This window comes from Acipenser ruthenus, chromosome 10 (assembly GCF_902713425.1).
Source record: "Acipenser ruthenus chromosome 10, fAciRut3.2 maternal haplotype, whole genome shotgun sequence".
NCBI lineage: Eukaryota > Metazoa > Chordata > Actinopteri > Acipenseriformes > Acipenseridae > Acipenser > Acipenser ruthenus.
Genome location: NC_081198.1, coordinates 1,003,458 through 1,031,124, shown reverse-complemented (window position 1 = coordinate 1,031,124; position 27,667 = coordinate 1,003,458). Strand labels below are relative to the sequence as shown.

General features: G+C 42.0%; 2 protein-coding genes and 1 long non-coding RNA gene across 7 annotated transcripts; 1 reads left to right on the top strand and 2 right to left on the bottom strand.

Moving 5' to 3' along the window:
- Nucleotides 1-1,431: 1,431 nt before the first annotated feature.
- On the bottom strand, nt 1,432-9,188 carry LOC117409252 (transmembrane protein 125-like). Of its 5 annotated transcripts, none has more exons than XM_059031440.1 (3): nt 8,909-9,188; nt 4,889-5,302; nt 1,432-4,081 (listed from the first exon to the last, which is right to left on the bottom strand). In XM_059031440.1, exon 3 carries the CDS (start codon nt 4,059-4,061, stop codon nt 3,396-3,398), a length of 666 nt encoding a protein of 221 aa, XP_058887423.1. In that variant the 5' UTR covers nt 4,062-4,081; nt 4,889-5,302; nt 8,909-9,188; the 3' UTR covers nt 1,432-3,395. The 5 variants fall into 5 exon arrangements, with proteins under 5 accessions (XP_058887423.1, XP_058887425.1, XP_058887424.1 ...); XM_059031442.1 differs by lacking the exon at nt 8,909-9,188 and adding an exon at nt 8,779-8,898; XM_059031441.1 differs by lacking the exon at nt 8,909-9,188 and adding an exon at nt 6,179-6,761.
- On the top strand, nt 9,010-22,694 carry LOC131738110 (uncharacterized). Its single transcript, XR_009329623.1, has 3 exons — nt 9,010-9,140; nt 19,441-19,594; nt 22,606-22,694. It is a non-coding gene; the product is annotated as an uncharacterized LOC131738110 (long non-coding RNA).
- On the bottom strand, nt 9,664-27,583 carry LOC117409243 (cilia- and flagella-associated protein 57-like). Its single transcript, XM_059031438.1, has 23 exons — nt 27,196-27,583; nt 25,757-25,951; nt 23,557-23,870; nt 23,025-23,284; nt 22,552-22,717; nt 21,839-21,991; nt 21,547-21,686; nt 21,108-21,273; nt 20,464-20,577; nt 19,892-20,104; nt 19,384-19,557; nt 18,986-19,147; nt 18,413-18,568; nt 18,056-18,149; nt 17,505-17,695; nt 16,819-16,992; nt 16,349-16,507; nt 15,472-15,615; nt 15,064-15,180; nt 14,352-14,486; nt 13,780-13,923; nt 13,390-13,525; nt 9,664-12,375 (listed from the first exon to the last, which is right to left on the bottom strand). Exons 2-23 carry the CDS (start codon nt 25,911-25,913, stop codon nt 12,200-12,202), a joined length of 3,645 nt encoding a protein of 1,214 aa, XP_058887421.1. The 5' UTR covers nt 25,914-25,951; nt 27,196-27,583; the 3' UTR covers nt 9,664-12,199.
- Nucleotides 27,584-27,667: the final 84 nt, after the last annotated feature.

Sequence of the window (27,667 nt, the reverse complement as noted above, 5' to 3'; positions counted from 1 at the left end):
GCTCCAGGACGGAACACAACGTTCTCGAAGGCCAGCCCCCCCCCCACCCCCCCACTTCTCTTTTAAATGGGGATGACTCATGAGTCTAAACTGGTTTCTCATTACAAATGAGAAAACGACCATTGGACTGAAATTAGCGAGCCAAAGAAAGTGCACATAAAGAATATAATTGTGCAGGGTTGCAATTGGCACGTTAGAGGGATTTTATCTGTGATCGACTGCAGCACGAGGACAAAAGGCTACTTCATTGCCCTCCTGGTTTATCCTCCTGCTGTATCGATTTCACTTCACAATGGCCTTTAAAAAGATTTCGTAGGATTCCAACTTCACGCAGTGTGGAGATCAGAGCCTCAGGACGTTAGTTATGTTTTCTAAGATTCTTTTTTACAATCTTTTTTTTACAATCTTTTTTTTTTTTTTGTAGAATTTTTTTTTATTATTGAACTGTTGTTTTTAATGTCTGAGATTTCTTTTTTTGCCTGAAATTGCATGACCAGAACCTTTTTTAAAAGATTGAACTGCTGACCTAGAAAGCAGTCAGTAGTTCTTACAGCTGGTAGTTATCATTTCACTGTATTTTTTACAATGATTTGCATCCATTCAAGTTACACTGCGGGTTATACGTACTTTCCTGTCACTGTTCATCACTTCCATGTGCTTCAGAGTAGGATCTCATGTGGTTTCCTAACACCTGCAGCAAAGGAATTACACTGATAGTGTTGTACCTACAAAAAGAAAATCGAATCTATACTGCAGGAATCACGAGGTACCAGTGAAAAATCCTTAGTTGCTGCCTTATTACAGATCAAAGGTGCATGGAAACAGGATCCCAGCGCTGAGATCCTAAAGCCAGCCGTGTGACTGACTTCCATTCATCTGCTACAAACACAGGACATGCTGCCTGGCAGCCGATATTACAATACAAATCCCAACGGTGATCCATGTGCACAGTGGCCCCCGATGCGCTTGTCTCTCTCTCTCAGCACGTGAGAGCCTCTCGCTCGCTGACAATAGGCTGCACAGAGCCCAAGACAAAGGGCAGGCTGTCTCTCCTCTGCCCTGTCAGCTACCAGTACAGCCTGCCGGCCCCAGAGCCGGGCAGCCAGGAGACAGAGGAGAGAGAGAGATGACGTTTTGCTAAGGCACAATCGCTATTGTGTCTACCCACCATGAGAAAGAACGATTATCCATTGAGGTGATCTCTCTTATCTATAGTATTTCTATGGGACAGTGTTTTACGTATTTTGTTTTGCATGTGTCACCATCCCCTGCCTTGTATTCTGTAATATTTAAAAGCTTCATCACAATGGGAAAGACAGCAGATATGAAGAGATTTTGACAAGGTACCGTCACAAGAGAGATTGCTTAACGGGCCCTTCTTGGGAACAGACCAGCTAGATGTTTATACAGCTCAGTAAACAAGACTGTATGGCAAAGTTCAAATCTTTACTTGCACCATATCAAAAACACTTGAACACGATATCACATTTGTAATGTACAAGGGGGCATCACATTTTCACCACTTTGCAAAACAGAGATTCTGACCTGCTAAAATGCCAGGAATACATACAATTGAATCATGCCCTGTTCATTTTATTAGCAGGATTGCAACAATGCAAAAACAAATCCCATCCCATGTATCAAAATCTGCATTAGACATTACCATTTTTTCCATAATAATTTGAAAGACTCATGTACATAGCGATTACCATGTGTTCATTAATCAGTGCTGAACAGCAGCGCAATCAATTCAACTAAACCGGGGAGGACCAATTGGGGTTTAATATATTTGTGTCTATATAAATACAGCCCCTTTGAAGGAGGCCTGTGTGGTAAGCATACAGCCTTCACTCTTGGATCTTTTACCAGGACACAATTTATCAAGATCCGTGAACTCTGGCTTTCTGCCTCAAGGATGTAAACCGTACAGCATTACTTCCTGGTTCTGTGGTAACATTGGACTCTACAGTATATTCACTAAGCTGTGACTCACATGCTTTCATGAAATAACTAGTGTTACATTAAACAGTCGTGTGCAAATGTATCAGAACAACTCAAAATGATATCCTTTATATAGCTACCTGCATGAAAACCTCTGGGTGTGAGAATTTACATTTCCGCTCAGTAATCAGTGATATAGAAACAATAGCCACTTGTGTGTGAAAATGTTTAACCACTCTATGCTATAATTAGGCATCTTGAACAACTTCTAAAAAGTCTGCTGCATTTTACAATTTGTGGCTATGAGTTCCTGTTCTCTTACAATTTAAAATTAATTAATTGCATGTGTGGCCTAATAAAGTCATCAATTAAATTAGACACTAATTTCACAATTTTCACTAATCACTAATTTCACAATTTTCACAAATCACTAATTTCACAATTTTCACTAATCACTAATTTCACAATTTTCACTAATCACTAATTTCACAATTTTCACTAATCACTAATTTCACAATTTTCACTAATCACTAATTTCACAATTTTCAGTTGCAGTGGTTTGGTTTCACATGCACAACAAATCCAAACTACAGAAGCAATGGGGTGTTTGTTCTCATGCATCTGCACACTGCTGTATGAATGAAACTGTCGCGCCCGGTTTGAGAAGCTCTTTGGGAGGGACTTGATCCCCCTTGTTCATACATTCTCATATTAAATCTGCATCACAGTTAAGAATTGAAGAGAGAAGCGTCCTCGGTGGCTGACAAACTCGAATTCCAATATATTATTTATTAAAAGTGCCTCAAGAAATTACAAAAACTCTACTTCTAATTATTGCACTTTTCATAAACTTTTCATAATCATCGACAAAATTCATGCCTCTGTAATCAGTACAAAAAACAGGACGTACAAGACTCAGGACAGATTGCAGATTGTTGCTTGGTTTTGAACTATGTCAAACATTAGTAGTGTGTGTCTTTGTGTGTGTGTGTGTGTGTGTGTGTGTGTGTGTGTGTGTGTGTGTGTGTGAGAGAGAGAGAGAGAGAGAGAGAGAGAGAGAGAGATTGAGATTGCTGTGTTATTAATAGACAGACGGACATGTACACAGGTACGGTGTGTTGCACAGTATTCTTGTCTTACAAGTACATTTCCAAAACTGTTTATCTAATAATACGATTCAATCTCAACCATACATAAATAGTATTGTAAAGTGAACAAATAATTTTACATCTTCGTCCTAATGCACACTTCAGGATAACAGAGACCCCTTCGTAGATACCTCTGTCGCAGTTGATGTTTATATCAAGTACACAAGTCCCTTTGCAGTTACGACTTCAGCACACTCCAAACCTTCTCAAGATGGCAATCGTCAAAGCCACATATATCACTGCTAGGAATAACTGAGTCACCAAATCTTTTACTAGGACCTCTGCTGCATCAGACTTTCAGAAGAGTTAAATCAAGTTGGCCATGCTGGAGGTGGTCTCCCTCGCGTTCTCTGCCATCCTTCCAGAGACGGTGAAGATGCCGAGGCCGGCATTCAAGAATCTCTGCCCTCCGCCCGCGGGGTTCCGAAGCCTGGTGACGACAACGTAGACAAACAGAGAGAACACGGTCACCGTCCCTGCGGCTGCCAGCACAGCCCCAGAAATGAACATCTCGTTGAGGACAGAGCCTGGCTTGGGCAGCCCGCTAGAGTCGGACAGGATGAGCAGGACCGCCCCGCAGAGCAGCAGGACCAGCCCGGTGGACAGGATGACGAGGTGGTCGGAGACGCCGCCGCTCCGGAGCATCTCGATGCGCTGCCGGCTGCGCACGCAGTTCATGTCCTGGATGGCAGAGCTCAGCAGCTGCTTGAGGAGCACAGCCAGGGCCAGGAGGCACAGCGCCGTGCCCACGCCCAGCCGCCACTCGCTGGACAGGCTGCTGCTGGTGGAGAGCAGCCCCACCCCGCCCAGCCCGCAGCCCAAGATCAGGAGCACCGAGGCGCAGTAGCACAGGATGGACCTCTTGGGGTCCTGGAACCACCACAGCTCCACCTGCTCCTCCAGGATGTTCCTCTGGATCCGCTGCGGGTCCGCCGGGGTCCGCGGTGGAGAGAGATCAGCCAGTTCAGACATCTTACAACGACGACACAGTCCTGGGAAAAACAAAATGTACCAATTTATAAAAGACGTGGTTCCAACACGCTTGCATATTAACGAATGGGGAGAAGGAGGATTACTCCTTGTTTGTATGTAAAAAAAAAAAACAGTATTTTTTAAAACTGGCAAGAGGAACCTCAAAGGTGTGCCGAATAGTTTTGAAACAGTTCCATTTTGCTTTAAAAAAAAATGGTGCAAATTGTACTTCGGGGACAGATCTTCAAAATTGTGTCTCTTAATGCATTTAGCCCTCCCATGGACCCCAGTGTAGCAGAGAGAAATAGACAGGAATGACACAAAGCAATCTCCTGCATGCTGGAAATACCCACTGGACTATTCTAGAGCTCTACTCCAGTATCACGACAGTCAATTCTCCTACCTTTCCGTTAGGACGGAAGAGGGGACTGTTTTTGATAAGAAACACATTGCTTTTTGTCTACCTTGCAAGTGTTTCAGCTTTTTTGTTCACCATGCGAGGAGCTCAGCATCTAGAAGGGCTGCTGCAAGGACCTTTTAATCTTAAAAAATAAGTGGAGATTGCCTTAAGAGGTTCCTGAGTTTCAACACTGTTTCTCTAAATAAATAAAGTGGTCACCATCCTCGGGACTGTTTCTATAGAGAGACAGATAGATAGATAGATAGATAGATAGATAGATAGATAGATAGATAGATAGATAGATAGATAGATAGTTTTTTTTTTTAACAGAACAAAAAGTTACAGCATGTTCCACGTGTTTAGAAATCGTGTTTCTATTTCCCTGCTATATTGAACCATGAATAGGACTTGACTCCAGACTGCTGACCTTCTGAATCCTTGATTGATTATGTTTTCTCTTCCTCCTCTTCTTTTCAGCTCTCTCTCCGTTTTTCTTTTTTTCTTCCTTCACACAGGCAAAGCTTGCATCCCCTGGCAGGCATCCTTGCTTGGCTTGTCTCTGCCAAATGCCATGGGAGATGCCTGTGAGATTCCGTGTAGTATAAGACTGTGGAGAGGCTGTGGAATGAGAGGAGAGGAGAAGGAGGGGAGAGGGGGGTCCCGAGTGAACTTCAATGTGTTTATTCAGCACATGTCCTGCACAGAAGGGGCTGGCTCCTGACACAGATTGCTCACTCTCTTCGCCGCTCCCTCACCACTCGAAGGAGACAATGGGAGAAATCTCTGCCTCGCCTTGGCAGATTTTAACCCTTCATGAATCTCTTTGGGGCATCCGACTTTCCTGAAAGACAGACGAAGAACGATATTAGAATATATGAAGGCAAGTTACTGCCGGCCAACAAAATGCAGCCTTGTAAGTGAAGGACTGCAGTACAGAAGAGATATCGGTGCAGATGCACTGCGCCCATTTCCTTGGAGAAGTTGAGGCGTGGTCACGTACTGTACATCTGCACCAGGGACCCCTGTAGTCTGGCCGGGAGCCTGCGGGCTTGCCTGTAAGCTGCCCGAGAGCTGCATGGTGAGTCCGCAGTGTGAAAAAAAAGCGGTCGGCTGATGGCACACGCTTCGGAGGACAGTGTGTGTTCGTCTTCGAGTCAGCGCAGGGGTGGTAGCGGTGAGCTGAGCATAATAAAATAATTGGCCATTCCAAATTGGGAGAAAATTATAAAAAATAATTGGCAACGACTAAATTTATAAAAAATAAATAAATAAATAAAAGAAACGATGCTCTCTCATCTCTGTCACGGCAGCAGTCTTTTTTATTTAGATGTTTTCTTCTTTCCTGCTTTTGTATTTGATTCCCATATTTGTGCATTCAAACGCCCATCGTCTTTGCAGTAGCCTTCTTTAATTAAAAACTGCCCAAAATAAAAGTGAACCTCTTTGGTTTTCTTTCAGTTCCTCAGGTAAAATGTACTGTGTGTGAAAGTTCTCCGGGGAAAGAGACCACTTTACGCAATTGTGTTTACTTTTGTGATTTCCCTTTCCTGATTAAACAACAATGCTGCAAACAACTACACAGCAAACACACGACCCACAATGTTTCAAAAGCTACTTTACAATTGTTTAAATGCACTGCGAGGAAAGCTGAAAATGAAGTTTAACGGCAGCGCTTATTTATTTCTGTATTATTATTTATTTAAAAAGCCTTGTTTACCCAGCATGTCTCCTGGGGAGATGTGTCCTCTCATTTCCAGCGTGGCTGCTCCCCGTTGTTCTCCACATTCACATGTGACAGAGAAACTGCAGGGTTACATGATATGCAACTCCCATCCCTTTCCTGCTTCACACAGATTCAATCCCCTCAGCTCAGCTCTCACCGGCAGACCAAACAACCTCCCACTGAATCTGTGTCTAGTGGCCGTGACTCACACGTGCGCTGTGAGTGAAGTCAGAGCAGGAAATGTTTCATTTCGAGATGTTTATCTATATCCATAGACTGTATATCTCTGTAATACAGTTCCTGCTTCAGCTGGGGAAGGAGGTGCTTTCACAGCTTCTGGTGCATTGCTTTACTGTGCTGCAGGTGTTCCAGGGTCGTGCAGTTGTCTGTTTCTGGTGCACCAGCCCCTCACACCCCCCCATAGAGTAAACCTGTCACGAGGACCACCCTGGAGTCTGGTGGATGAAAGCGGTCGTCTATAAACAGCTGGTCTGGTGCAACAGGTTTGCATGAAAGCAAATGGCAGAATCTGTTCACAAGTCAACTGGCCTTTAAGGACAGCTGGTTTCCAACTGCAGTTGGTCTTTCAAAGCCAGGTTTGCTTGTTCTGTACCGACCGAAAAGAAAACGTTGTTTGTTGTTATTTTAATCTACCGGTATCACCTTCACATAACAGTGTCCCTTACCAGTAGACAGTAAGACAGTCCTTCATGTCTAAAACATATTTTTTAATATGGTGTGCATCACTGTCTAATAGCTGCTGTTACGCTGCTCTCTTGCGCTTTAAAGGTACTGATCAGGAGAAGGCAGTGCTGTAGACTGGGAGAGGCAGAACCCGCTATTTGTTTTACTGCTCAATCACAATCCCGCAGTCTGTGAGGTGCTGCAATGTGGTGTTGCTTACAGGAACTGATACTGTAGCATGACTCATTCCAGGATCCGCTTCGCTTTTCTTTGCTTTTTTTTTTTTTTTTAGTGAAGAAACTATTTAATGTGGCTTTTAGCAGTGGCAATCTCTGTTGTGATGTGATCTTTTTTTTTTTAATACACAATTTTTTAATGTACTACAAATTCATAAATTAAACAAAAAAAAAAGAAATCATAAAAGTTCCTTTCTAGAAGTTTGAAAACAGTCGGTGTGATACAGTATATAATTCATCAGCAAATAAGATCTCTCTCTCTCTCTCTCTCTCTCTCTCTCTCTCTCTCTCTCTCTCTCTCTCTCTCTCTCTTTAATATATAATTAAAAAATAATAATTCGGTCCATTCATAAATAGCGTCTATCCAAACAACGTCTAAAATAGCAGTCCCTATAAAAGCAGTATAAGCAGTTCTGAAATACCCTATAGTTGCATGTTAAGCAATCCTCTTTGCTAAATAAATGGGCAGCAGTGTGGAGTAGTGGTTAGGGCTCTGGACTCTTGACCGGAGGGTTGTGGGTTCAATCCCCAGTGGGGGACACTGCTGTTGTACCCTTGAGCAAGGTACTTTACCTAGATTGCTCCACTAAAAAAAAAAAAAACAACTGTATAAATGGGTAATTGTATGTAAAATAATGTGATATCTGTATAATGTGATATCTTGTAACAATTGTAAGTCGCCCTGGATAAGGGCGTCTGCTAAGAAATACATAATAATAATAATAATAATAATAATAAATAATCTATTGGCTTATAGTTTCTGGTTTCCTTCGGGAAAGGAGGCGTGAAACTCTATATAATGTCAATTGAAGACAAATACATATTGTGCAAATTGGTTGCGTTTGGTAACGAATCGCTGATAATGAGGTCTGAGAGGAAGTGTGTTGGACAGCAACTTTGACCGGTGCGCTCTATTTCAATTTCACTAAAACAAGACCTCAGACTCAGCGGGTGAGAGGACCTAAAGTCGTAATGCAGAGTGTTCAAACTCCAAACACCAGGCTTGTTTTTTTAAGCAGTGGCAAGAATATGATTCGCGCGTCAGATAAGAATCTTTTCTAAAATTACCCTAGTCCTTTTTCACGAGCAAATTTAACTAGCCGCAAGATCAGATCCAAGGAAACGTTAATTAAAAACTTCAATCACAATTGTAAGAAGCATTAAGAGATCACAGTAAATACTGAGGCTGATTTGTTTTGCAGATAACCACGGTTAGACAGAAAATGGATATTAAAAAACCTATTATTCTGTGGGGGAGATTTACACTGTAAATGTTATAAAAGATGTATCGTTTAAAAAAAATCTTATTATATTTTCAAACACTGACGAATCTGAGCTGGTAACATAAGAATAAGTAATGTATTATTATTATTATTATTATTATTATTATTATTATTATTATCATCATGGGGGTTACCATGTCCACTGACGAGTTGAGCCGCTCTCGTTTCACTTGTTGCTGGATTGGAACCCAGTCCTCCAGATCATTAAGACAAAACGAACTGGAAGAACATGCTGGACCATCTACAAAATGCACCTCTTTTCCTGTCAGTGTGTGTACTTCTGATCAATGACCAGCTAGTAGTTTCAACGCAGCGAAACAAGCAGCATTCAAAGTCTATTTAAACTTGCTTTAGCAGCTTTGCGACCGAAGATTATCATTCTAATACTTACAACCACAGCGAGTATTCAGCAAGTATTTGAAAGCGGCAATGCGACAGCAACTCCATCCATGACCTTGTTTTGTAAATGAAACCTGCACTTTAAACACGGACGATACAGGAAGAAATAATCGACACCTTACCTCCGCCATTCAAGCAGGTGTGTGTCCTGTTACGGGCTCACTCGTCCCTGCTCATCTGCGTTTTCTCGGAGGATAGTCTCTTCTCTGCTTCACAAGGTTTGTTGTGTAGTACGGTGGTCCTGTGATTGTGTGATTTTGAATCAGTTTGAACCAGATCTCTTAAGAGGTTTAGAAGCGGATGGAAACGATAAAGTGAAGATCGAGTGCTCCGGCGAGGCGCGCTGTCGTGCAGGTGAGCTGGAGTGAGTTTGTGTCTGCATTCCTCTCGATCGCGGGGAGGGCGGTGTCTGTGCTCATGTATACATGCATAGTTTAGTGCAAAGCGATCTGTTTCATTCAGAGGCGCACGATTTTTAAAGTGGAGGTGTGAAAGCCATTGAACAAAACTGTAACCCCTGTATATGATGGAAGCCCTGCAGAGCCAGGAGGTGCTGCCGCACCGCCAGCACCCCTAATTCCAGTGTCCCTGGATTCATTTGCTTTGAGTGACCCTTCACCACAAATCAGACTAGACCTGTTTATAAATATAGTGTAGCACTTGTGATCGCGTGTTACATACTGTGTTATGTTAAACCAAACCTTATCAAAGTCCCCCATAGTAAAAGCACAGCAAAGTGTAGCACGGTGAAGCACAGAGGTGTAGTAGGCCCTAAAATATATGGGAAAATAAAACATGGCATGGTATAAATATGAAGAGAGCAAGGGAAAACTGCACAACTAACACGAACATTACTGTGTTCATTTTTAAGGGAAGTTCCTGTGATACTGGGTATGTAATCGTCTGTTTTTGTACCAGCTGAAAGAGGAAACTGATGTTCCTTATGTCATTGAAATTCTGCATACACTGTATAAGCTATTTATATAGCTGTTCCTATGTTTTTATGCAGTATTCACTTTTAATATGTTGTGGTTGCATGGCTTACTCGTTTGACAGACTAATAATAAACTGCAAAAACACGAAACAAAGACAATGTCTTTCTCAGACAGAACTGCTACTGTATTTTTACTTCACTTCATTGGAAACTGTGTATTTTTCATAAACAGAAACTGTAAAAGAGCAGTCATTACAAACTGATTTTCACATTTAAATTCAATATAGTGTAATGGCCCTGGGTCTGCTGTAATCGCGTTCAGGAAGGTTCTGTGACCTAGAGTCAAAGGTTCAATTGCAGCAGGTGTTCAGGGACCTCAGAGATGGACGAATCAGACGCTCGGCTTGCCGTGGGAGCGGGACCCATTGCAACATTGTTGTCACAAATCAGTGGACAAGATGTTGCAACAATCAAGGGATTGTGAGTGGGGAGCCATGCGTGGCCTGGACAGGACGGGACAGGACTGGACGGTGGGGGGCGGTAAGTAGCGGGCTGCTGAGAGGAACAGGTGCTGCCAAGACTAAAGAGAGCTGGTGCTGAGACGAAAGAGAGAGCTGAAGAACAGAGTAAGATTGGAGAGAAACAGTGTGCTCTGGACTTTCGAAACAGTGTACTCTGGACTTTCAAAACAGTGTGCTCTGGACTTTCGAAACAGTGTGCTCTGGACTTTCGAAACAGTGTGCTCTGGACTTTCTTTTCTTTTCTTTGATTATTTTGTCACAGTTTGAGGAGCACGATGCTGCTCAGCTGTGGTTGTACCACTAGCTTTACCTGTCCCGGCTTAAAAAACCACTGCATTGAAGAACCTGAAATACCCGTGTGAGCCTGCCTTCATTTCCATGCAACGCTACAGTATTATACAACTCCTGCAGCTCAGATTGCACACAGTACAACTGAACTGCCTCAGATTACTGACTTCTTCGAATAGTCGAGCCAGTGTAATTGCATGTTATGAACGGTAACGATTTATCTTGGGGAAATTCACCACAATTAGTTTTTCAGTGGGTTCGATACCACTTGGTTCAATGCAAAGTGATTGTAGCTAATGAGCATTTTACTGACTGAATACCTTTTTAAATCATCTGTAAGCACAATCTCTATACCGACACTGTCATTACAAACAACCCAGGTCCAGCCAACGTTACTTCCATTTCGCAAACTTCATTAACACCCAGAGCACAGGCAGCAACCCCCTTCATTCCTCGGGAGCTTCAGCTTCTCCATGCCAATTTCCTGTTAAATGTTTTACACCCTACCAATATTCTTAGTTCAAAGATCAATAAACTGTGTGAGAATAGAACTATAATGTTTCCTCATGCTTGTAAACAAGTCAATAACCCATGCCCTGGTATTTGCATGATTATAACAGTGAACCCTGCTTTAATAAACAGCCCTGCTGGCCTGTGGCCCACTCAACTTTCATATTTTATTTGCATTTCACCCTGGGTAAGGGCGTCTGCTAAGAAATAGATAGTAATTTCTTGCTGTTTACCAGCATACAGTACATGGTGTGGCGAGTGTGCACTACTGGCCCCCTCTAGTGGTGAAACTAAAGCATCGCAGAAGGAGAGAATCATCCCTGCTAATTAAACTTAATTCGCAAATGTCATTGTCATACTTACAGCAGATTTAAAATCTAATCAAAAACATACTAGGGCCTCTATTAAATCAAAATGACTGGTTTTAATTCAGGTCTCGGTTGACGTTGCTTATTGATGTAACTTCAACATGTTCTTGTTTGATCTGTTTGTTGTTGATTCCAGTTGCTTGTACATTTTGACCAAATGACTACAAAACTGCATGCAGTCATTTGTCCAACTGCCTGAAAGCAGTAGTGATTTGGTCAAATGCCTGGTTTAACAGCATGACTGTAACATACAGCATGACTGTAACATACACACTCTTCAGATCTACAGCATTATCACAATTACCTTGATTAACATGGGCGAAAAAACTAAACAAATCTCTTGTAAATCATAAAAAAAGACAACAAATCTAAAGAATATATTTTTCAGCAGTGCTTGTGAGTACAGGGTGTGTGTTTATCTGTATGTTGTGGTGTTGAGCTCTGCAGCTCAGGCTGTGTGTGCAGGGAGTTTAGCAGTGCTTGTGAGTACAGGGTGTGTGTTTATCTGTATGTTGTGGTGTTGAGCTCAGCAGCTCAGGCTGTGTGTGCAGGGAGTTTAGCAGTGCTTGTGAGTACAGGGTGTGTGTTTATCTGTATGTTGTGGTGTTGAGCTCAGCAGCTCAGGCTGTGAGAGCAGGGAGTTTAGCACTGTTTGTGAGTACAGGGTGTGTGTTTATCTGTATGTTGTGGTGTTGAGCTCAGCAGCTCAGGCTGTGTGTGCAGGGAGTTTAGCACTGCTTGTGAGTACAGGGTGTGTGTTTATCTGTATGTTGTGGTGTTGAGCTCTGCAGCTCAGGCTGTGAGCGCAGGGAGTTTGCCTCCAGACAGGGGCCGCATGGTGTAGCTCTGCTCCTGGGCGTGGGTCTGATCTCGGAGACGCTGGATCTCCAGCCGCTGCAGCTCAATGATCTTCTCCGCCTCCTCCTCAAAGTTCAGCCTGGTCACTGTGCGATCATCAGTAGAGCACACTGCACACAGAAAGGAAACGATTATCTATTCGTTTTACCGTCCTTGTATTAAGAAACAAATCAATTCCCATTATATATATATATATGTAACAAATGAATGCACTTACCCTTCACATACGATTTCCGAGACTGTGACCAGTTTTCTGATATAATGTTACAATTTATTTGATTATCTGTCACAGCCCGTGTTTTTTTTTCCTTGCATGCCAAATCACTCTGTCTTTATTGTGCAGTTACACAGCGCTCCAGTTTCACATGATGAAAATGCAGCAAAAACAAAGTGAATGTAACAAGCTAGGGTAATGTAAAACAGTTCATCATTAAACAGTTTTAGATACTCTGATTTATCTGAGTTGCTTTTGTGCATTTTCATTTGCAAGTGAACTGACATTAGGGTTTTATCAAGCACTATATTCTGCAATTTTGAATACTGGCTTTGGATATTGTTTTAATTCTGGAAAGTGTGCTGTTGTTTTATATATATATATATATATATATATATATATATATATATATATATATATATATATATATTTTTTTTTTTTTTTTTGCTAAATTGCATTACCTTTTACGTTTTAAGCAGTTCTGTGCATGGGTAACACTTTGATTTTATTTTGCTGTTGGGATGTTAATGAGAAATTTTACAATACATACCTGAAGAAGAGACCTTTTTATCATAGTTAATCTAATAAACAGCACCAAATCTATAAAATCTAGTAACAGTCTTACAGCGAGGACTGGCCAGGTGTAGCTATCCTTAGTTTCTGAGGTCTGGCATGGTCTGAATCTCTGAATCTCTGAGTTTCTCAGGTCTGGCATGGTCTGAATTTTCAGTGCCGTAGCTTCAGTGTGAAACATGCCATCACACTAGATACCAGCTGCATTGTAAAGCATACATACTGCAGGTTTTTTTTCTTGGAATACAGCACTCCGCTGCACACTTGTGTTAAGTGCTGCTCATAATACAGGAGAGCTGCTCATAATCGTGAGACGTGATTACAGCGCAATGCGTACCTCTGAGTTCTGTGGAGCCCTGCTTCCCTTTCTTTCTGTTGAGTCGGTTTTCTGCCTCGAGATCGTGAAGGTGTGTTCGAGTCACCTTCAGCTCCCGCCTCAGCTCATTGATTTCTCTAATTAGCGTGACGTTTTCCTGGTTAACAGAAAATAACAAATCAATCGTTCATAGGGGATTACCACACAGAATTGTTTTGTTTGATTTGTGGGAAAGATTTGCATTCTTAAATCCATAAACAACCACAAACATCTGTATCATCTGCAAACATGCGTTCCCCATGCCTGACAGGTAGCCTGAGAGATGTTCAGGGTAGTGTAACTTGGGCATTCACTTTTGGAATGCAAGGACATGTTTGGAATGCAAAGACATATTTGGAACTCTGTTGTCACCTGCATGATTCTGATGTTGTCAGCCCTGTGAATCTCTGTGTCCTTGGTCAGTTTTTTCTGCAGCGAGGCGACGGTTCTCTCCAGGTGCTCTCTCTGGCGTGCATACTCTTTCTGGATATCTGCATCGACTCCCACAATCTCCACCTGAAACACCAAGACAGCAGCGTCAGCTCCTCACAAAACCTGGACAGGTTAGAGTGTAGCATGGGGAGCCTATTCGTCATTTGTGTCTTTTTTAACTTTTTCAAGAATTCTAACTCCCAACAGCTTTTCCACCATCTACCATGTGGTGTACCAACCCTTCTATCAATCCCACAATTTCAGGAGATATGTAATACGAGATGCCATATGAATGTTGCTAGAAAATTGCATTTTATATTCAAGTTTAGCATGATGTGAATAGGAAAGTGTGATGCATTTATTGTGGGCCCTTTAATTACAGGTAATGCTTTATATGATTATTTCAGATATTGATGGCACTTTAGTAATACAGAACTGCACTTCCTCCAGCACCCTACGGTATTTCCCTTGTTTTCTGCAGTGGCGTTTAAGAGTAAACAAGTTGCTCTCACCACATCTGACTGCTGGACGTATCTTTCGTAGAGATCTCGGATGCAGTCCTTCAGTTTCTTGGGCTCCTGAATGAACCTCACACAGGTGTGCAGATCTGTCTTGAACCTCTTCACTAGCGCCTCCCCGTTTCGCACCTGGTGAGACAGATCAACAGAGAAAATGATAAGCAGTACATGCATACTCCTCGACGGATATCCATTTGAACAGGTATGCTTGCTAACAGAGAAGCCCTGTACTGAAAGAAGGATCCTTTGAACTCGTCCCCAATACTCAGTAATGGAGTGAAAATAGGTTGACCCCCTTTTGACCCCCTTAGATGTTTATGTTTTGAACAGTGGCCCTGTCTCTAAGATGCAAGAAGGAAAGGAACACACAGAACTTATACAGTAAAAGTAACGCTGAAGATGTAGCTCCATGTTCAGTTTAGGGACAGTTTAAGACCGTTCATTTTGTTTAACTCTCATTGCAATGCTTCCTGGTACCTGTAGTCCTGCATCTCGTAATGAAAAGAAGAGCCAGGTAAATGGGGCCTGAATGCATCGGTGAAGCCCTCACCCTGGACATCTCCTTGTGCATCTCCGTGTCTGTGCTTACCCTGGACATCTCCTTGTGCATCTCCGTGTCTGTGCTTACCCTGGACATCAACTTGTGCATCTCTGTGTCTGTGCTTACCCTGGACATCTCCTTGTGTATCTCCATGTCTGTGCTTACCCTGGACATCTCCTTGTGCATCTCCGTGTCTGTGGCTTTCAGCTTCTGCTTCAGTTCGGTGACATTCAGCTCCAGCTGTGTGTTTAGTTTGAGGAAACGCTCTAATTCCGCCTCCATCTGTCAAAACAGAACATCTTATAGTATTATGATTATTATTATTAGTAGTAGTAGTAAGGGCGAGGATCATTATTATTATGAATATTAGTAGTAGTAGTAGTAGTTTCCGGTATTATTTATTTATTTATTTGATTGATTCATTTACAATAAGATGATGCTATTATTTATCCTGCTCCCCATGCAATACACGGATGCTGCTTGCTTCAGGCTGCATATTACACAGTATATACCACGCAGAAAGAGTCTGATGTCACGTGTTAACTGGAGCACTACGCAGTGACACGTCTTTACCTCCTGAATCTGTTCTTTCATTTCTTTAATGTCATTCTCCCTGGGTTCAATCTGCTTCTTCAGTTCTTTGATTTTATAATCCAGCACAAACTTAAACTTCTCCAGCTCTTGGTTTTTCTTCTTCAGGTCATATATGCGTTTCTCCTGCAATCAGAAACAATGGAGGCGTTCATTCCACACCATTGTATAATAACCATTCACACACCTGCAAGGGAAGAATATGCCTGGGATACATATTAATGAAAGGAGATAAATCATACATTAATTGAATTCAGCTACAACACATTAGCATTTAGTATTTTCCTTTCCAGAATTATTAACAAATATTTTTATTTCGAGCATGAAAAACTTTCCTAAAGTGTAAAGAAAAACATCCTGTTCATTTCCTGCTGATGTTTAATTAAGGAAACACCTTTGGGATGAAGCATCCTATTCCCACAGATTTCCCTCTGGGTTGGTCTTTTCATAGACACCAGCTGTGTGATATTTAAGCTATAATCACATTACCAACTGAGACTAAACTAATATCCTACATTTAAATAAAGTTCCACTTCAGTAACTCGCGTTGCCATGGGGAATTTAAAATTGTTGCAACAGTGTTCTTTGCCAGGCTTTCGCTATGATTTTACTACACTTAATCGCTTGCCAAGCTTTTACTCTGATCTACTTTTCAAAGATGCATGATCAGCACGCACTGAAACACACACATTACTGCTGTTCACTTCATTCACAATTAGTTTTTAAACACGATGATTGTGCATTATTTAGGCAGTGTGAATAGGGCAAGTGAATTATCTTCTTGTGCTGGTGATTCTGTGTGAGTGAGTTGCTATAAAGCAATCATCAGCATTGTTCAGGTTCTTGCCATGGCCCCCACCTTGTCCTGGATCGTCTCGTCTCTCTCCTGGATCTCTTTCTTCAGCCCCACAATGTCTTTCTCCAGGGACTTGATGACTGACTGCAGTTTATTATGCTCTGCCTTCATCCTCTCGATTTCTGACATCCGTTCATCAATCTCCCTCTGCAGGCTGCTGAACTGAGGAGACCAGAAGAACAAAAACAAAGGAAAAAGCATACACACGTAAGCCACATTACATGTTTACAAACAATCTTAAATAGTTTTCTGTGTTTTTTTCTATTTAATATATATATATATACACACACACATATGTATTCCAGACAAGGAAACATCTAGGATTTTCTTTCATTCATCTATAGTTGAAATAAAAAGACTTGCTGGTCAGGGTTTGACGCTGCAGTTTTGTTTTGATTGCCGGACGCTCTGGAGTTGTTTGCTTGAGAAATGCTGGAGTGTTCTCTTACTACAAAGTGCTTTACAGGCTTTACCTTTTTCCTCATGAGGCCCGTCTCCCCCTTCAGTCGGAGGCTGGTCTCTTTCTCGTCTCTCAGCTGCCACTCATATTTAATCCTGATGTCCTGGATCTCGCGGTCCCCGTCCTCCTCCATCTGCTTCTTGGACTCATCAAACTCTCGAACCTGCTGCCGAGACTCATCCTGACACTGCGGGACAGAAAACAGGGGTTTCACCTTCGCATGTTCCTTTTTAGACCTGGCGCTAATTTCTACATAGGTGTGGAATAACAGTTTTATCCATTCCTGGTTTTACAGTGAGTTTAATGAGACACACTTGAGCATGTTACCTAGACACACCGAGGCTAACCAAACTCCTATTACAACCTGGAATGGGTGAAACTGCAATGCAATAGGGTTATTTTTCATGCCTGTAAGTTATTATGCACAGCTGACCCTATATCTTAAAGTATAATGTCTTCTTGTGAGGAAAGCGTCATTAAAAAAGTTCTGTCACCCAAAACATGAGAAGATCTGTAGTCGTAATACATGCCCACAGCCACAGCCTTATTCTATGGGTGTCTCTAAATTGACCTGTGAACTCCCTGCACAGTAACCCAGTGTTGAGTGTTCACTGAGACCTGCTTTACAAGTGGGTCCTGGCATGATCTTAACACACTAGTTGAATCTGGTTGAAGCTTGCTGTTGTCTAAGACCCCTACCTGGTCTAGCAGGACCAGTTTATCCTGCAGCTTGGCCTCGTAATACTCGGTCAGCTCCTCCAGCGCCAGGGTCCTGTTCTCCTCCATCTCGTGCAGCTGCTTCTCATACTCCTCCTGCATTCGCTGGGACTTCATCTGCAGCTCCTGGTACTTCTCATACTCCAGCATCAGCTTCTGGTTGTTGGCAGATTCTGCAAGAGAGCAATGGTAGGACAAAGATTAGAATCTACAGGCCAAAAAGGAAGGAATAAAAATAAAACTCTTCCTGTGCATAAGTTTAGCACGATAATTCGGCACAGTCATTTTGCAGTTTCTGTGCTTTGCCGTACCTCTCTGAACTCTACAATGCTTGCCTATGCCTTACCACGCTTTCACTATGCGTTATCACACTTTGCTATGCTTTAAATATGACAAACTTATATAAGGGATTCACATAGCAATCGGCCTTTCTGATCTGATGCTTTGCCTATCACGACTGCTTAATCTAGCTGAATCGTTCCAGCTCCACTGCACCACTGGTCTTAATTGCTCTAGATGCGCAGCGGCCGTACCCAGGTCCTGCTGCTCTTTGGAGTGTCTCTCCACTACGTCGGCTATCTCCTTTTCATGATTCAGCTCCTGTTTGTCCTTCTCTGTTTTGAGAACCTTTACAAAGAAGAAAACAGGACACTTTACAGTACAGTAACTCACTTAGGAGCTCAGTTTAAAAATGAGTACTTGGTAAAAGCCACCAGAATGTCTCAGCACATGCTACGCCTTTAAAATATAAAGAGCAAACGAGAGGTTAACTATTTTAAATGATATTTTTTCCCATGTTTGTGTGCTTGCTGATTGAGTATGTTTAAGGATCTTTTTTACAGTCCCTGGTTCACAGCTTTTTTAAAAACACAGCCCATCTGACTGCTTACCTGGTTCTTGGTTTTCAGCGACTCCATTTCCTGGATGAATTTCTCCGTCAGCTCTTTGATTTTCTCGTTGTAGTTCATGTCCTTTAGCCTGAGCTGGTACTCATTCTCCATTTTCAGCTCTTCAACCCTGGTCTTCAGTTCTGTCATGACCTGGTTCTGCAGAGGATGCAGACAAAGGAAACTTTAACACAGGGGCAGCACCGAGCAGTCGACTAGTCAACTAGAAAAGTGAGAGTCGACCTCAGAAACGGGGAGTCCACTAATCACACACTTTTGCTTCAAAGCAGCAGCAGCCACACAGTAATGTTTGTGTGCGTGTGTTTAAAGTGTATACTAATAGTGAACTAGAAAAGCTGATACTTTAATTGTATTCAGCTGTCAGAATTAAACAAAGTAACTGTCAAGTGCGCGGTTCCAGGTGGACGGAAGCGCAATGCAATCCGTTACATAATAATGACATTTTTAGAACGTTAACACACAGATATTTAGAGAGTGACAGATAGAAAAGCAGACCGGAAGACCGGAGGACAGACCGGCAGACAGACAGACAGACAGTATAATCAACCCTGGTACCTTTTCCTCGAGGTCTGATTTGGTGATGAGAATCTCCTCCGCATAGACGACCTCCTTCTCACGTTTCAGGCCCCGCCCTTCCTTATCGATTATCCTCCAGATATACAGGCATCCATGCTCGCACACAGTGAGCAGGAACTGGTCATCGTGTGTGATGGCCATCTGAAGAGGGAATAATAATAATAATAATAATAATAATAATAATAATAATAATAATAATAATAATAATAAGCTGTTTTCACCCACTGTCTGACTGCATGGAACAGCTGTTGTCTTTATTGCCGGCTTTCTTACTGATGTAGGGGGTGCCTCCAGTAGATTCATGGCAAAGCCAGAGGAAACCTTCCACTAATTATATGTTTTTTACATTATACACAACGGTATGGTTGGAAACGCACCTTCGTAATAGGAGAAGCATGGCCCTGATACTCATTCCACTCTTTCTGTATTGGCAGCGGGTATTTCATAGCTCGGATGGTTCCCATGGCTGTGCCAGTGAAAATCATTCTCCCCGAGTGAGACATCACTATAGTGGTGTACGGAACATCATCAGAGTGAACTTCACGCAGGATCTGAAACAGCAAGGAAGGAAGAAGAAGTTTCATTTGTGTGAGTCATCAAACACCTTTTTGTTTTAATTAACAGCACTGATAAAGGAGAAGGACCCCCCCCACACACACACACACTGAAATGGGCAAATAACATTTTCTATTAACCTTGTTTATCAGTAAAAGTTAAAAGTCGCAATATTGTGTACCGCAGGCCATTTCGCACTCTATGAAACTATGTGCATTAGGGAAATGCATGGCCCAGAGTTAAGTCATGGCAAACAACTACAGAACATCATAGAGTAAACAATCAAAGGATAACTCAGAAAGATAACATCGCTCAAGATGAGCAGTATACCTGGGAGTCAGTAATCTCTTTCAGGGTACAGTCAGAGCCAACGGCAAAGAAAGTTTTGGCATCTGGCGAGATGGTGATGCCGGTGTAGCTGCATGATTTCAGCACGCTCTCCGATTCCCTCTTGCTGGTGATGGTGTTCCATTCGTAGACAGCCCCGTCCATCCCACAGGACACCAGCCTGCTGTCATCAGGACTCCACACAATGGAACGCACCTGCGGACAGAGTACACCCTTCAGGCAAGCAAACAAACCCTTTGGGATCTCGGGATTCCACCAAATATTCACAAATCTTTATAGAGATGCTTTTTGAAAGTCTAGTCATGTCTTTAATGTCACACAAATGAATCAGTTGGTTACTAGAGACTGTAGACAATGATCTCCTGACTTGTTCATATAACTACAGTACTAATTCACGCTGCCTCTTGCTCTCTGAATGACCTCCTATTGAAATAGTAACTTTTACTTATGTTTAAGGTAGACGGACAGTTATGTCAGACACTATGTAGTACACAATCACTGATTTTAAGTTAAAGGGTGGCACTAGCTGCCCAGATCTCACGGAGGGCTCTTACCTTCCCATTGTGGCCCTTCAGGTTGAGGATGTTTTCAAACATCGTTGAAGAGTAGATATGGATGATATTTCCGTTCACTGCCGCAAAGAGATGCCCCCCGTTGCTGAAAGCACACTGAGGACGAAAGCACAAACAGCTGAAATGCTGAGGCTCCAAGATCGTTCTTCAAACACCAATTACTCCAACAAAGAAGACACTGAACAATTAGTATGTTTTTAAAGGAGAAATTGTTATTAATAATACACAGCTTGATTGTCCCTAACCAACTCAGTTGAATACATGGAAAACAGTTTATAGCAACAACATAATAATAATTAAGTTAACATATATTTCATCCCTCTGCTTGTATAAATTTAGACTGCCTTTTATGAAGAGAGTATTTCATTGCTTCTTCCACATAGAAGAGCACCCAGCCCTACTGGCAGAAGAGGTGTTCAATGTAACGTTACAAACTCTTTTCTCAGCTTTGACTAATCTGCTCGCTCTTCCAAGCATTCTAAATGTTAGCGCTTTTCTGGCAAATACAAAACAATTCTACGGCTTTTTAAACACAAATGCTCCCGCTTTTACTTTACATTACTTCAATGTCCACATGTCTCCTCACACGCATAGACACACACACAGAGACACTCACACACACTCACCTCCCGGCAGCCCCTCACTGTGAACTCTCTGAATGTCCTGATGTCATCAATCAGCAGGTTCATGAGTCGCAGCTTGTCAGTGAACCCCACGAGTATGAAGAGACCGGACGGGTGGAGGGTGATGCTGTAAGCCTCCTCCTGGAACTCCTTATACAGCTCCAGAGAGCTGGGCAAAACAAAACAACACAGAGACATGTCCAGCAGTGCACATGTGTATTAGAACACCCCATATATATATATATATATATATATATATATATATATATATATATATATATATATATATATATATATATATATATATATATAATCGAGCTGTCTCTGTGCCTGTACATCTGCCTGTCTGCATGCAACTCTTAACAGTCATGACGGAAGATGTATGTCACTGACATACTTGCTAGTAAATTGAATCTGCACATTACTGCACGCTCCTCCTCACCTGGTCTCATAGTTCCAGATGCGTACGGATCGGTCCAGCGAGCAGGTGGCGATCAGCGGTTTGCGGATACAGATGTCCAGGCCAGTGATAATGCCGTAGTGAAAGGAGTAGGACAGGAACTCAAACTTCGCCTGCTCCCCCTTGAACAGTGAACAGCAACACACCACAAACATTAACACTGCCGAGCCTTCACTCTTCATTCAGAGATTCACAGCCCGAAATTGCAGGATTGTGTCTCTCCAGGAGCAGGGTTGGCCCCCCCTGGCACAGTGTATACAATGTCAACACCTACCCTGCTCATCTCCACGGAGGAGAGGGTGATGCTGTACAGCTGCCCACGGTCTGTACTGCCAACCAGGGTCTCCTCGGAGGGGCTGATACAAAGAGCTGCAAACTGCTGCTGCTCCGCGTGGCTCGGCTCGTGACTGTGCAAGTCCTGGGGAATCTGGGAGAGACGCACAGCCACACTCACTACAGAAGCATCACAGCCACACAAGCTGATACAGGTTATGTAGATTGTTTAATCAGACTGATGCCAAACAATTATATTCCCGTCTGGGAACAACTGCGCACCATACCATATGTACTCCATATGTACTGAAATGTGTAAAATGTCTTACATTTCTTGTGACACAGAACAGACACGTAATCTGCAGATAATATACACAAATATACAACCTCTTAATGGTTCACATGTGGCATATACCACCGCCAGTTGTTCCAAAACAAAAACATATGTTTGTCCTGTTCGTAATTCTGAGATTTGTTTATTTTACAATTACAATTATATGTTACTTATTATAACACATCTGGTACTGTTAACAATTCAATATATGTATATAGATAAATTCATCATTAAAAATGTTCCCATTGCAGGTGTGAAAAACCAACAACTCTGCATGCATGTAGTGAACCACGTCCACTCCTTCACACAAAGAAAATCTGATAAACTGATGCATTACAAAGAAATCTCTCAAATACACCTCCCCCAAACCCCTTTCGTACCCTGATCTCCCTGGCTTTCCTATAGACATCCTTTTCCTCTGTCTTCTCGAACAGACACACTGCACCTGGCCCAGCGGAGCATGCAAACCCTTTGGAATAGGCGACGATAGCGGAGACCCGGGCATGAGAAATGCTCCGGGCATGCTGCTCTGTGCTGGAGCACAACCTAAACAACATGAAAGCAATCCTGTTAAACAAGGGGGTTGTTCTAGGAAGTTAGGGAGGCAAAATCATCAATGCCTTGTCTCAAAAGTCAAGTGCTGTTCTAGGCTTAAAAGGAAAACTTTAGAAAACATTCCTAAGTAGCTGTCTGACTTTTGTTGTGCTGCATTGTTCATTTGAAAACAACATTTTGTTATTATAACATCACTAACATGACATTGCCAGCTGTGGGATATACAGGCCTACCCTGTCTGACACCTGCTACGCACCAAACAGTCACTAAGGTTAATTACAAACACATGCTTCTTTACCGCTCTGCTTCTTGGCTGGCAGGCTTTGGCTCTACACTCATCTCCCAGCGCAGGTCTCCCGACTCAAACACCAAGAGTTTAGCGGTCTCTGTGCCAGCGATAACCCGCTCCTCTGAAACCCAGGCGTGGCACAAGATGTTCTGGCCTTCCAACTTCTGGAAGCTGGACTGTTTAAGGCTTCCATCAGCGTAGCGGAACAGTTTAAACACCCCGTTACCAGTGACGCAGATCTGCGTGTTGTCCTGAGGGTTGAAGCTAACCTGCATGTGAATAAACAAAGAAAGCAATGATTGTGCAGCCCTCATGATAATGTTTACTGGTACAGAAATCTAGTAGAAGAGGTCCACTTATCTTTTACTGTGATGTAGGTACAGTGATGTATGAAAAAAAAAAAAATTATTGTGTGACACTTGCAACAAATAAAAATATTAGTGTGGAAAAAAGAGATAATTTTAATCTGGCTCCTTATTGATCTTTGTAATTGACGGATATCTGATAAAAAATGTAACTAACACAGTGTTTGTTTTCCAACCTGGCTGATGGGGTTGCTCTGGCTGCTGGTCTTCATGGTTGCCATCACCTTCTGCTTCTCCCACACCCAGTAGAAGAGGGTCCAGTCTGGCGCTCCGGCCTGGGCAATCAGGTACTTGGAATCGGGGGAGAAGGCCATGCAGAGGAACTCCTGTACCGGGAGCTCTCCCCCAGTCAGCACCTTCCTCTTCTTGCTCTGCTCCTGCTGCAGGTTGTACACGGTGATGCTGCCCTTCTCCCCCCTCTCAGACACCGCCAGGTAACGCCGGTTAGGGCTAATGGCCAGGGCGAGCATCCCGTGACTTTTCTCTGACCCTGCAAAACAAAAAAAAAAAAAACACATAAGTGAAATTGCATTATATCTTCCTAGAAATCCCTGCATAAACGAGCCGTCACCACTTTCAGTAAGCACATTTTATTGGTGTGTGACTGTGTTAAGTAAGTGACCAGCTGAGAGCAGCTCAGTGAAAGAACCCACTTAACAGCCTGTCAGTCCCGCTCCCCCTGAGCAGATTCCATCACTGATCTAAGTGAGCGGAGAAAATCTCACTCTCTTTGTTTTTTTTGTTTTTTTTCTGTGTGTGTGTGTGCGTATTAATCAGTTACCATGTATGATCATCCAGCTCTGGGGTATACATCACCATTACAGTTTCTAATTCTACCATCAACACCACCACCTTCTACAAAGAAACAGGCTCTCATTCATACCTGAGATATGACTCTTCACATTCTAAAGCTTGGCGCGACTCCATTCCGTACTCCCAGTTATTAAAACTGAGACGCATTTGCAGTGATGAAAGGGATGTTTTAAACAAAACAAATGAAATGTGTGCATTTTTCAGAAACTGTGGTTTTCCAGACACAACCATAAGAGGAGCTCAGTTACGTGTATCTACGATAAACTGAAAGGATGCTTTGTACAAAAGCAACACACAGAATACTACGAATCGTATCCCCCTAGTTCTTACCTATCATCCTGTGACCAAAAAAAATACAACATATCATACAAAGACATTTTAGTATTCTCCAACAAGATCCCTCTACAGCTCCTATTTTCAATAACCCACCATTGATGTCTACAAAAGAGACACAAATCTGAGAATATTTAGTCCATAGTAGCATGCGACCCAGTGGTGACAATCTTAAAGGCTCATTTCCATGTAACAGGCCATGCTGTGCTACTTGTAAATACATCCACAACAACACAGTAATCAAAGGGGCAAAACCTTCATTCATTATCCATGAGACTTTTACTTGCACCAGTAAAGGAACAGTATACTGCATTGGTTGTGTCAAATGTAACAAACTGCACATCGGAGAAACAAAACAGCGTTTAGCAGATCGCTTTGTGGAACACCTACGAAGTGTAGGAATTAACACCTCTACATCTGTTGGCAGACATTTTAACACAAATGACCAAACTGCAGAAGGCATCACAATTTGTGGGATAAATCACTGCTCTGGGACAAATGCAGCCAGGAAGCAAAAAGAACGCAAATTAATTTTCAAATGAGGCACTTTGGAACCTCTTAGAATGAACATTCTATTCTGAAGTCATCATGTGATCATCCTCCGGAACTTTTCTTTTGAAAGATGACTTGTTTATAACAACAGCTTGTTTACAGACCTGCTTTTTTCATCCAGCTGTAGAAGGACTTGCAGTCCGAAACGTCCTGATATCATTGATTTTTTTTTATCAATTATTCACATTTTTGTGTACCTACATTACCTTTTTCTTTATATATATATATACTTTGGAGCCATTTGGAATGAACATTCTATTTTGAGGTCATCATCATCATCATCATCATCATCATCATCAACATTCTGGAATTTTGTTTAAAAGACTACTTGTTTGTTTTTTATCAACTTCTTAAAGCACTGTTTTTTTGTATTCAGCCGATGAAGGACTTGTAGTCCGAAACGTCCTGGTAATTGATTTGTAATCAATTATTCTACCTTTTTAAGTACCTGAAATATCCTTTTCTTTTTTCTTTTTTCTTATTGATCATTTTGGTACACAGCAGTTTTCCTTTTTCTCAAACTTTATATATATATATATATATATATATATATACACACACATACACAGTATCTTTAAAATGTGCCCAGGATATTTAAAATATTTGCATAAAATGGTGTGCCGTTTCAAACCAGCAAGTGGTTGTGAATATAAATTGTTGTTTGAAGAATTACTCTACCTTGGATAAACTTCTGCCATTTCTGGTCAATGTTGTACCGTAAGCAGTTGTTCCCAGACGGGAATATAATAGTTTGTTCATCAAAGTAGAAAACATTATTCGTAACTCCTGCTCGGATGCCAAAGATGTGATGGGACTGAGCGACAATCGCAGACATTCTCAATGAATGCCGTCCTGTGGGGACCTGTGATCAGCCTGTGAACAAAGAGAGCGGAAATAATGGGATGAGCAATCTACAAAAAACTGAGCAAACCAGGGGGAAGCAATCACAGCACAGGTACTACTTCAAGAGAACGTGCTTCCGTTAGTCTTAGTGTAAGAAAAACACAAGACAAAGGGCATATAGTGAAGTATGTCAAACTTGCCTCGATAGAACGCTTGTCAAATTGTGCCGGAACATTCTAACTTTATGGAATTCTCCAATGCTAGTGCCACATCAGTGCAGTGACATCATTGCTTGCTCTGCACCGTGCTGTTTGTAAAGCTGAGGGAACACAAAGCCACCTTTTCAGGAACACTGGCTTGAAACCTGCTGCCGGGAGACCTAGTCTGAGACAACCTTGCTGTGTCAAATTCCAAGTCTCCCCTGGTGTGCCATGCAGTGGCCTGTTCCAAACCACAAAGTGGCTTTGTGTTCCCTCAGCTTAAATGAAATGAAACGGGCAGCTTTAGAATGCAGTGGCATTCATCACCCTGGGCATGACCAAGTGCTGGAGATCCTATTCAGCATGCTGTGGTCCAGTGGTTAAAGAACAGGGCTTGTTCAAATCCCACCTCAGCCACTGACTCATTGTGTGACCCTGAGCAAGTCACCAAACCTCCTTGTGCTCCGTCTTTCGGGTGAGGCGTAATTGTAAGTGACTCTGCAGCTGATGCATAGTTCACACACCCTAGTCTCTAAGTCGCCTTGGATAAAGGCGTCTGCTAAATAAACAAATAATAATAATAATAATGTCATCCTGGTATTGACCAGGGTAATGTCTATACTCTTGGTGGGGGGTGGATGGTACATTTTTTACTTTTTTAAATATATATTTTTAATGTTAACACAAATACAGTTGATGCACACATATAAATAGAAATAAAGCTAAATACATTACATTGTAAATGGCAACAGTATTGTAAAATATACCAAATATAAATAGGTGACAATAACATTAGAAAATATGTTTTCTGACGTTCAATAAAATTTCAGCATAGACTACTAGTAGCAGAATGCACTTTCTTCAAATACAATTTTATTTTAGGGTTGAAGTGGTTAACTGTGTTACCAAAAATGTTAATTTGGCAACAAATCCTAGGAATATGGTATAACATTTTTGACAGCTCAAGATGTTTTCTCTAAACCCCACAGCACGCCTGCACAACGTAGCGTCTACACCAAAATAAAGTTTCCAGTACTTAGCGAAATATTATTCATGGCTATGTCTCTTACTCACCGACTTCCACGCTCCTTATTGTTTATAACATTTTACTCTGTGTTGCCTGCCCGTTAAATAAAACTCAATACTTTTCGCTCGCTTCTTTACTTTTGTGTGTTGTCATCCAGCTGTGTACACGGGTTACCAAGGGAACCACGTCGTTCAAGCCCACGCAGTTTATTTGTGGTACCATGGCAACTCACGACGGAAGGCGTGCCTATGTTCCCGGAGCGGTTATTGGGAGTTGTAGTCCATTTTTGTTTCATGTGAATGGTTCTATTTTTATATCGAGTTAAAACCGGCTAAATGTCATTTCGTGTTCGTATGCACACATTATAATCCACCCAGAATATCTGGAACAACTCAGATTTCTCAGAAAACATGCCTATAAATCATTAGTACATATTTTATTTCTTAGCATAACCACAATTTACATAGAATATTTTACGCGTGGCAAACTGTATCCTTTTGTTTTAAAAAATAAATACAT

What these genes read in the sequence shown, in the direction of transcription:
- LOC117409252 (XM_059031439.1), bottom strand. Translation starts at nt 6,212, where the DNA reads ATGAGAGGACACATCTCCCCAGGAGACATGCTGG. An exon ending in CTCCCCAGGAGACATGCTGG is followed by an intron (nt 4,082 to 6,178) that starts GTAAACAAGGCT and finishes TGTTTTTCCCAG; the next exon opens with GACTGTGTCGTCGTTGTAAG.
- LOC117409243 (XM_059031438.1), bottom strand. Translation starts at nt 25,913, where the DNA reads ATGTCTGCGATTGTCGCTCAGTCCCATCACATCTTTGGCATCCGAGCA. An exon ending in GGAAAGCCAGGGAGATCAGG is followed by an intron (nt 21,992 to 22,551) that starts GTACGAAAGGGG and finishes CGTCTCTCCCAG; the next exon opens with ATTCCCCAGGACTTGCACAG. An exon ending in AATCAGACCTCGAGGAAAAG is followed by an intron (nt 18,569 to 18,985) that starts GTACCAGGGTTG and finishes CATCCTCTGCAG; the next exon opens with AACCAGGTCATGACAGAACT.